The 10,636-nt window shown below is 37.1% G+C and overlaps 2 protein-coding genes across 2 annotated transcripts; both read left to right on the top strand.

The window, feature by feature from the left end:
* Positions 1–580: 580 nt before the first annotated feature.
* Positions 581–5,517, top strand: LOC106174180 (hydroxysteroid 11-beta-dehydrogenase 1-like protein). Its single transcript, XM_013555602.2, has 6 exons — positions 581–1,156; positions 1,357–1,487; positions 1,740–1,841; positions 2,545–2,758; positions 3,150–3,287; positions 3,816–5,517. The coding sequence occupies exons 1-6, from the start codon at positions 1,066–1,068 to the stop codon at positions 4,037–4,039; spliced, it is 900 nt and encodes a 299-aa protein (XP_013411056.2). The 5' UTR covers positions 581–1,065; the 3' UTR covers positions 4,040–5,517.
* Positions 5,518–6,295: 778 nt separating this feature from the next.
* On the top strand, positions 6,296–10,348 carry LOC147759977 (hydroxysteroid 11-beta-dehydrogenase 1-like protein). The gene is made up of 6 exons (XM_086996100.1): positions 6,296–6,608; positions 6,847–6,977; positions 7,213–7,314; positions 8,175–8,388; positions 8,866–9,003; positions 10,079–10,348. Exons 1-6 carry the CDS (start codon positions 6,518–6,520, stop codon positions 10,300–10,302), a joined length of 900 nt encoding a protein of 299 aa, XP_086852226.1. The 5' UTR covers positions 6,296–6,517; the 3' UTR covers positions 10,303–10,348.
* Positions 10,349–10,636: the final 288 nt, after the last annotated feature.

Genomic DNA, 10,636 nt, shown 5'->3' with positions numbered 1-10,636 from the left:
ATTACTAGACCCGTTTCTTCACTTGGACCCAGTGTTTTGTACCATTTTGCATTAAATAATTTAGTTTTAAATTCTCCCTACCACTTCTTCTCGTGCACTTCAGAAAGATGTATAAACAACAGGCACTTATCTGTGGGTTTTGATCGTTTTATATATATATGGGATATAGTCAACAGAAAATACATATAAATACTAAAATAAACCTATGGTCCCTCTTTAAATTAGAATTTTGACTAGCTGAATCATAGTTCTAAACCGTACCAAATAGCACCGTTCGCCCTCTAAAACACCGAATTTTGGGGCCCTTCAGCGGGCGCCGAACCCCACAGTAAGGGGGGAAGGTTGGCTTTGCATCCGCCGACCCCTCCCTCCTTCAAATAATCCTGGATCCGAACCTGATTTATAATAAACAAAATTAATCAAAAGAAAACCACGAAACACTGACACGTTCAATTTCACTTCTCAATAAAACTATGTGCACACACAGATACATATTTAATTACATAACCTTTATATATATATATATATATATATATATATATATATATATATATATATATATATATATATATAGCTGACCTGTAAAGGACTTTGGAGAACAGCTTAATTAATTGCGGTGTCTGCCATCTCGTGTAGCGTTCAGACCGTTAGTCTCTGTTAAATGAGACTAGTGTAACTTATCGGAAGGCCACTGGTGTACCTGAGAGGTAATTAGCGCTTTATTAAGTTCGTATAGGTTATTGGTAAAGTGACGTACGTGGGTCAATGTCTAGTACTGAGCTTGTCCATAAAAATCAAGGGTAACCCCACCCTGAAATACAGCTTTCTTTCTCACATATGACAACGATACTTACAGATTCAGTGCGTTATAGCAGAGTGTTTGGGTTGTGTCAGTTATGTAACATGCGAAGTCTACAATATGTATAGTAACTGACAGAAAGAGTGACCTACTTTTACACTCAATCGTGTTCAGGGTTATATATAGATGTCAAATCCACATTAAGTAGCCATGGTTAGTGCATACAATGCTTAGATACCCGAGACGCTGGAGGTATATATTCCAACATGGGGCTGAAGTTTACCTTAATGACGCTGGCCCTCTCTGCAGTGATTGTTGCGTACATTGCGATGCAGTGCGTTGACGATTTTGACCCCGGTGAGTGTAGTCTCTTTTACATTAAGTGAACAAGTGAGGGAGAGCCTCCGATTAGGCCTATCGTGATATAGATTATTATGTGACCCAGAGTGTCCCTCTCTCTCTCTCTCTCTCCCTCTCTCTCTCCCTCTCTCTGTCTCTCTCTCTCCCTCTCTCTCTCTCTAAATGGCATACGGTGTAAGGTGTCTTTAATTTTCCAGCTGATGTGAAAGGTAAAAACGTCCTGATAACAGGAGCGTCGACTGGAATAGGAGAACAGATGGCGTATCATTTCGCCAAGATGGGAGCAAACCTTGTTTTGATTGCTCGAAGAGAACATCTGTTGAAGAAGGTCAGACACATACTGTACACGCAAACATTATTATTACCATTATTATTATTATTATTATTTAAATATAATCAAATGAAAACTAATACGTGTAATTACAATTAAAAGCCGATTTTCTAAAGACACGATGATTTTTAAGGTGATCATGCAGTAAACTGAATGGTTTTTGCATATTAAAGTTATAAAAAAATGTTTTGCTATTAATTGATCTTAAGTAAAAATGGGACGGCTTACGGTTGTATTTCTCTTGTGAAGGTCGTATCAGGATGCAAGAAGTTGTCACCAAACTCCGATGCGAAACACGTGTACCTCGTCTCTGACATGGGAGACATGGACAATACGGAGAAGGTTATACAGGTAAATACTGCCTTTACCAACAATATGGGAGATAAGATTGAAAATAAATCCTATAAATATTTTATGGGATAATCGATTTGGTAATAATTATACGTATTTAAAGACGCCACCGACGTTTCTTCGTTCATACAATATTTTATGACATGAAATGCCAGAAAGTAATTGAAGAAAGTTAATATATGTGTAATTTTCTTCTACTTTTGAATTTCCAAAATCTTAACCTCGTCCAAGAAATTTTGTCATGGACACTATCAACGAATGCATAACGGATTTATCACGTCACTGACTTTTAACTTTAAAAACAAACATTTGAATCTTTATCGAACGTATATTACGTGCATGTTACCCCAGTGATACATGGATTACGTAGATGTTGCCAAGATGACGAAATACAATCACAGCTTGCTACCTAGTACTAGTAATGATCAAACCTCCTTCCAGTAATTTAAACCAGGGCCAATTATATTGCATAAATGTACGCTGTTAAGATAAAAAAGTGGGTGATGTATAGATGCTTCTTTCTTTCATTTGTTACCAAAACAAGGTCAGAGAGAGAGAGAGAGAGAGAGAGAGAGAGAGAGAGAGAGAGGGGAGAGAGAGAGAAAGAGAGAGAGACGTACAAACACTTACCCAAACATTAGTGCTTCATTTATTACATTAGTGCTTCATTTATTAGTTAATATCAATGTTCACCATTTTTTAGTTCACAGAACAATCACTGGGAGGTTTGGACATACTGATGTTGAACCATGCTTTGCTTGCTAAAAGAGAGACGTGGCTTGGAACCAGAGAGAACCTCACAAAACTGGCCACGACGATGGACGTTAACTTCCGGTCATATGTCCATTTGGCGTCCCACGCCTTACCTTTGCTGACCAACAGTAGTGGGCGTATTGGCGTTGTCTCATCCATGGCGGGTCAGTATGTACATCCCTTAAGTACAGTATGAGTTTCATTATTTTTTTTTTTTTACCCCCAGTAGACATAGTTGGACGAGAATAACAGGCACGTCCCTTTTCCAATTAAATTATTGGTCTTTGTTGACATTGCCTTTCCTAAAACATTGTTTGTTACCGGTATCTCATGTTTTATTATTATTTTTATCTTTTTGTGTTGTGTGTGCGCCTATTACTCCCATGGCACATGTACTGTTATCCTATACTTTACGCATCAAAAGAGTTTGTTTTCTAAGTGCAGTATTTATCTTTTGTGAAAGTTAAATGCAAATATTTTTATTGGTTTTTATTATCTACATGTATATATGTACACTAATGGTCATTCTAATGATACAGCGCTTTATGATTATAGGTCATGTTGCCTTTCCGTATATGTCGTGGTACACAACGGCAAAATACGCTCTCCAGGGCTTCTTTGGAGTGCTGAGACAAGAACTAAAATTAAAACACTCAAATATCTCCGTAACACTGAGCATTGTTGGATTAGCAAGTAAGTTACACTAGAAAACATTTTACTCTAAATGAAGCAGATAAACCGTTCAATTCTAATATTTTATTATTATGCAACATCTATAGCAATTTATGGTTTTTGTTGCATCTCAGAGCACCAAAGTCTGCTTGCAAGATGTTCTAGAAAAATGACATACAGTATAAAATGTGAAATGTTAGGCATATGAAAAGTTCAAAATATAGCGTAATTACAGCTAGATTTATTTTATTTAATTTTAAATAAAATCATCGTGAGAGCTTACTGAATTAAATAACATCACGTCTTCAAATGAAAACACCAATTTGTAAATCAGTTATTAAACCTATTTTGCAAAAAAAAAAAAAAAAAAAAAAAATTATTACCAACTATTTCTTATTTAATTCCCTACGCTGATTTTATCTTGTTACATTTTCAGAAGATTACATGACATGCGCATTTTTTTCATGCAAGTTTATTTAACTTTTCGTTGCAATACCAGTTTTTGTATAAAGATATTAATTATTTATTTAACCAATCAATTAATTACAGGAACAGACAACGCAGTGGAGGGACTCAATTCCCTTTTAGGCGCAAAAGCTTCCTCTGCACACATGTTCGACCCACGTGATGTTGCCATGGAGATTATTCAAGCAACGGTGACAAGGCAGTATGAAATATACACCGGCGTCCCCGTTTCTTCCAGAATTTACATCTTCATTCGGACGTTATTTCCAAAACTTGCTGATGATTTGATGCGAAAAAACTTTACTTAGCAGCATTTTTGAACATAAGCGACCAATATGTATCAGTGAACCCCTTTGTCTTTTTATTTATTTATTTATTTATTTATTCATTTATTTATTTATTTATTTGTTTTGTTATTTTCCCACCCCTTGCATTATAAAGTTAAAGAGACAACAACTGTTCGTTTTGGCCAAAAATGCAGTCTCCAGGAATGTAATCTTTTCGCCACAAGTAAAAGTAGAGCCTCTCTAATAGTTATAACATCAGTCGGCTGACACCTTGTGCAAATACGTCATAAATTATGCTCAAGGTCTTTCAAAATGTACGCTTTATGTACTCTCAGCTGTCATCTCTCAGCTTTCACGTTTTCTTTAAGATATATTATTAATGATACAAAGAAAGAAAATGTTTCATCCCTCGTGTATGTAGACCGTACTAGTATGGACATCTTTCCAACCGTTTTCCGTCTTTTTTGGAAGCTGTAAAAAAGATCCCCACCTGGAGCAGCCATTCACTCACGGCACTGTGTGAACTGAATGTGCCCGTCTGCAAAGCCGATGCCGGTCCGGTTAAATGCAGGGTCAGGGGGACCCTGTATATTATACGTGTGACATAATACACTGTCACCCGAGCGATATATGCCATAACATCTCGAGCGTCAGCGAGAGGTGTTCATGGCATATATCGCGAGAGGGAGACAGTGTATTATTTGACATACATACCAAGATAAAATACAGTCATTCCATCCTAAAACACCCCTAAAACCGAATAAAGTGATCCAATATCACGCTCTAGAGATGTTATATGAAATACACTCGTCCACGTGCGCTGGTCACCTCCCGCCAAATTCTTACGTAATGTCTGACCAATTTGGTCAATTTTTGCTCAATACTTGTCATGGACGTTCAACTGGCGTGAAAAGTTTTTAATCAATCGTCAACACTGACCATGTGCGTCTCAGCTGAGCCACGCCTAGCTGGGCCTGCTGCAGAAAAAAAGGTCCCAATGCAAAACCTCTACTTTTAAGTGACAATTCTAATAAACAAGGAGCGTCGGACCGGAATATAGTCAAAATATTTTTTCACAAGTGCTAAGGAGAAAGAAATTTACTTTTTGGAGATATTTCTGACAACGAGGCGGTTACGGAATATAGTCAAAATCAAACGGACGTTTATTTCAAATCCACAGGAGTAATAATTCTACGTTTTGGTGACATTTTTTTACTACGAGACGGTTTCGGAACATACATGTGCTGGTTTTCAGAGCATGAAGCATGCTACATATAAATACAAGTTCAAAGGGGGGAAATGTTTTATTTTTACCGATATATCTGATAAAGAGGAAGAATGAACAGCTTAAAAACAAAAGGTAAATAACACAACTCTCGTTAAAAAGTTATAGATTTACAAATAATTTGCATGCACGTGCGGCTTAAATGTAAACTAATTCACGTTTTCAAACGATACCCATATGATAATACTTAGTGTAATAAAATTATAAATACAAATTGTTAAACGTGAAATGTTTATGCTAATTTTTTAAGAGTGTGAAAGATTTTAAATTTGTCTACTGGTAGGTATATAACACAAGCAACGTCACTATTCTCCAGATGCCAAGAAGGTCAATCTAGCTTTCTCTGACTTCCAGCATTTAAGAGACCTCGACTGATTTAACTAAGATGTAGTCTTGAAATTCTAGACTACGTCGAGGTTTAATTCGAGTTTGCCGAGAGACGCTACGCAGAAATATCGAGTGAAGCGAGATATTTTTGAGAGCGGCTCGAGGTTACCCTCGATCTTCACTGAAGCTTGTCTAAATGGACGGGCCTTTGTGATCATCATATAGCCAAGGTCACTTAGGCTTCATTCACATGCAATGTCTATTTTCTAAATTCTATTTTCTATTCGCGGTATGTCTTATGATCACGGTCTGTGTCCTGAATATCCCGCTGCGTAATTACTGGCAGCGCGAGCCAGTTACTTATAGTAACTTATAGTAACTGGCTCGCGCTGCCAGTAATTACGCCTCGGGATATTCAGGGCACAGACCGTGATCATAAGACATACCGCGAATAGAAAATAGAATTTAGAAAATAGACATTGCATATGAATGAAGCCTTAACAACCCTAGCTATGTATCATGGTACAGAGTCCGGGACCCGTTATTTCAGAAACCGGACTTTCTGTCATGGGGGACCTTCTGGTACATGTACATGACAGTGAACCAGTCCCTGTAATACATATTTTTTTTTTTCTCAAACATGACAACGGGACTTACAGATTCCGTGCGTTCTAGCCGAGTGTTTTTGTTACTTATTATTATGTGTGTTATGTGACAAAGCAGCATGCGAGGTCTATAGTAACTGACAGAAAGAGTGACCTACTTTTACAATTTTACACCTGTTCAGAGTTATATAAAAAAGTCAAATCCACACGAAGTGGCCATGCTCTAAGCATACAGTGTTTATATACCCTAAGACCCTGGAGGCACGTTAACCAAGTTTCAAGATGGGGCTGAAGTTGACCTTAATGACGCTGGCCTTATCTGCAGTGGTTGTTGCGTACATTGCGATGCAGTACGTTGACGATTTTGACCCCGGTAAGTGTAGTATCTTTTACGTTAAGTGAGCAAGTGAGGGAAAGCCTCCGATTATCGTGATGTCTTCTTTTTTATGTGACACACAGTGTCCCTCCAGAAGCTCTCTCTCTCTCTCTCTCTCTCTCTCTTTCTCTCTCTCTCTCATTACACGTTGTTTAGTTTGCCGTTCTAATTAATAAACCCATTCTTCCTTTTGCAATGGCATCAGGTGCAAAATTTCTTCATGTTTTTTTTCCAGCTGATGTGAAAGGTAAAAATGTCCTAATAACAGGGGCGTCAACTGGAATAGGAGAACAGATGGCGTATCATTTTGCCAAGATGGGAGCAAACCTTGTCTTGATTGCTCGAAGAGAACATCTGTTGAAGAAGGTCAGAGGCACCACCAATAATAATAGCAATAATAATGATTATTGTTATTATCAGCATTATTATTATTATTATTAATAAAATACAAAAGTCGACTTTTTAAAGACATGAGGATTCATAAGGTGATTATACATTAAACCAAATGGTTTATGCATATTAAAGACAGTAAAAAATACCTGCCTTAAAAATGATATTTAGGTAAAAAGGTACCGTTTACGGTTGTATTTCTCTTGTGAAGGTCGTATCAGGATGCAAGACGTTGTCCCCAAACTCCGAGGCGAAACACGTGTACCTCGTCTCTGACATGGGAAACATGGACAATACGGAGAAAGTTATACAGGTAAATACTTCCTTTACCAACAATTTGGAAGATATAATTGATAGTAAATCGCATGGAATTTATTGTGGAATCATCGATTTAATTATAGTTATATGTATCTATATGTGTTTGTTCAAACATCCATTCATTGATTCATTTATCTACTCATTTATTCATTCATAAATTACGTCTCCATTTATCCACAGATTCAAACATAAATTTTTAAGCTCAGTAGGTAATACGAAACACTCCTGTCCGTTTTATCTTCCATAATGGAGCGTATTTTTATGATTAAGTTTGTTTTAAAGCTTAGCTATAGTGATCCCGTATTATGCATCCATATGACTGTACGACACAGTTTTACGGCAAGAAATTCGGCTAAACAGTTGAAGAAAGTCCCTTAACACGAATATACGAATTTCCCAAGTTTAATCCTCCTTCAAGAGATTTTGTCAGGGACATTTACATATAATACCGAAATTGCTTAAGGAATTGATCACGTCAGTATTACTTAAAAACAAACATGAATTCTTTACCGAGCAGTGGCAGATTTGGGGGTTCAGCGGGGTCGTGACCCCCATCCTGTCGACTTCTGAAAAAAAAAAAAAACAAACCAAAAACAAGGTCAAAGAGAGAGAGAGAGAGAGAGAGAGAGAGAGAGAGAGAGAGACCTACACACCCTCATCCAAACACCCATGCTTCATTTACCAGTTAACATCAGGGGGGCCGTGACCCCCTGTCCTTTCGACTTCTGAAAAAAAAAACACACACCAAAAACAAGGTCAAAGAGAGAGAGAGAGAGAGAGAGAGCCCTACACACCCTCATCTAAACACCCATGCTTCATTTATCAGTTAACATCACCATTTACCGTATTCTTCAGTTCGCAGAACAAACACTGGGAGGTTTGGACATACTGATGTTGAACCACGTTTTGTCTGCGAAAAGAGAGGAGTGGCTTGGGACCAGAGAGAACCTCACCAAACTGGCCACGACGATGGACGTTAACTTCCGGTCATATGTCCATTTGGCGTCCCACGCCTTACCTTTGCTGACCAAGAGTAGTGGGCGTATTGGAGTTGTCTCATCTCTGGCGGGTCAGTATGTAGATACCTTAAGTACAGTATAACTTTCGTTATTATTATTATTATTATTATTATTATTATTATTATTATTATTATTATTATCCCCCATAAGCAGATTAGGGCCAGAATAACAGACTACCCTTCCAAATTGAAATATTTGTCTCTGTTTTCAATGCCCTGCCTACAACATTGCTTATGACCAATATATCATGTTTATTTGTTTAGTATTAACTTTTGTTATGTGCCCGCCTGTTGTATATGGCACAAGTACTGTTATCTTTTACATTGCGTAGCAAAATAATTTGATTTCGAAATGTTTTTTTCCCTGGCGAAGGTCGAATAAATATATTTCGTTGAGCATAAGTATCTACATGTGCACTTTTTTGTTATTATTTCTTTAAATAAACGTACAAAGATGCAACAGTGCCTTCATCTGTGAAAGATTACCACTCACGCTCACTTTTATGATACAGGGTTTTATATTTGTAGGTTATATTGCCACTCCGTATATATCATGGTACACAACGGCGAAATACGCTCTCCAAGGCTTCTTTGGAATTTTGAGGCAGGAACTGAAATTAAAACACTCAAATATCTCCATCACACTGAGCACCGTGGGATTAACAAGTAAGTTACATGAGGAAACATTTTACTCCAATTTAAACTGATCAACCGATCAATTCTAAAATTACCAACATACAGGCGAGGACCAAATTATTAGCCCCACCTAGGAAAATGCAACAAAATTTGGCTTGGGTCGTCAGTTTCGTCTTCCAACATGTCAAAGACTTAAAATATACTTCTATACTGGTGACGACCTACCTCCAGAGGGCCAAAGTGAATGTCATGGACTGGCCTGCCCAAAGCCCGGACTTGAATCCGGTAGAAAAATTGTGGGATGAACTGACGACTAAGGTCCATACCTGAAGACCATCAAACCTGATGGGACTAGAAAGATTTGCCAAAGGAGAATGGGATAAAATTCCTCAGGTGGTGTGTCAGAAGCTTGTCCAAAACTACCACAAGCGACTACTAGCTGTTATCAACCAGAAAAGATACACAATTAAAATCAGGGGGCTAATAATTTTGACGTTGGTGAATTTTTAGTTTTGTTAAACAATTACATTTCTGTGTCTGAAATAAAAGAATGTTAGCCTCCAAAAAAAGCAAGTATGTTTAAAAATATTGTGCTAAAATTTTTTGTTCTGTAACAAGTGCTTGAAAATTAGTTGAAAAGGAATAGAATTTTCCCAGTTGGGGCTAATAATTTTGTCCTCAACTGTACCGATTTTATAGTTATTGTTGTATCTTAAAACACCAAATACTGCTTGTAAGATGTATTGCAACACTAGAATACAACATTTGAAATGGCAGGAATATGAAAATTACAAAATATGTAGCTTATTTACAGCTATTTTTTTTCATTTATTTTTTTAAATGAAATTATTGTGAGAGTTGACTTGGGTAAACCACACGTATTATTCTTCAAACGAAAGCAGTTTTATAAATCAGTAATATCCTTCTGGCATTTAAATCCCAAATCAATTATTTAGCTTAATTTTGCAAATGATTACTTTTTATAAGCCACTATTTATTATTTAATTCCCTGTACTGTTTTTATATATATATTTTTCGTAATAGCAGTTCTTGGTATTAAGTGATTAGCTATTTATTTAACCAATCAATTAATTAATTAATACAGGAACAGACAACGCGGTGGAGGCAGTCAATTCCCTTTTGGGCGCAAAAGCTTCCTCTTCTCACATGTTCGACCCACGTGATGTTGCCATGGAGATTATTCAAGCAACAGTGACAAGAGCGTATCAAACATACATAGGCGTCCCCGTTTCTTCCAGAATTTACATCTTCATTCGGACGTTATTTCCAAAACTTGCTGATGATTTGTTGCGAAAAAACTTTACTTAGTACCATCATCGAATATAAGAAGCCAAGAGGTATCAATGAATCCACTATGTCTCACAGCACAAAAAGTCAATTTTCAGCTCTTTTACTCTTCAGGAAATGGGTCTGAATATTCTCTTTACAAGCCTTTTCAACGGTGTAAAGCTCTACCGGAAAGATCAGGGTCTACGGGTTTACTACCCTTTTATGCCTAAGCTTAAAATTGTAGTTGCACTATTACTACGTCTTTCCGATCAAGTATAGGCGTCTAAAAACAACCTCTTTACAACTCCTTTCCGATCAAATATAGGCGATTTTTGACACGTCTTTATAACCCTTTTCCGATGAAGTAAATGCG

This window comes from Lingula anatina, chromosome 9, assembly GCF_051362555.1.
Source record: "Lingula anatina isolate TDL-2025a chromosome 9, LinAna3.0, whole genome shotgun sequence".
In the NCBI taxonomy this organism is placed as follows: Eukaryota; Metazoa; Brachiopoda; class Lingulata; order Lingulida; family Lingulidae; genus Lingula; species Lingula anatina.
This window is presented reverse-complemented; position numbering and strand designations above follow the sequence as displayed.

Coding starts and splice junctions, on each gene's coding strand:
- LOC147759977 (XM_086996100.1), top strand. CDS start 6,518: ATGGGGCTGAAGTTGACCTTAATGACGCTGGCCTTATCTGCAGTGGTT. Junction 6,609..6,846: donor CGTTGACGATTTTGACCCCG/GTAAGTGTAGTA, acceptor TTTTTTTTCCAG/CTGATGTGAAAGGTAAAAAT. Junction 6,978..7,212: donor GAGAACATCTGTTGAAGAAG/GTCAGAGGCACC, acceptor TCTCTTGTGAAG/GTCGTATCAGGATGCAAGAC.
- LOC106174180 (XM_013555602.2), top strand. CDS start 1,066: ATGGGGCTGAAGTTTACCTTAATGACGCTGGCCCTCTCTGCAGTGATT. Junction 2,759..3,149: donor CGTTGTCTCATCCATGGCGG/GTCAGTATGTAC, acceptor TTATGATTATAG/GTCATGTTGCCTTTCCGTAT. Junction 3,288..3,815: donor GAGCATTGTTGGATTAGCAA/GTAAGTTACACT, acceptor AATTAATTACAG/GAACAGACAACGCAGTGGAG.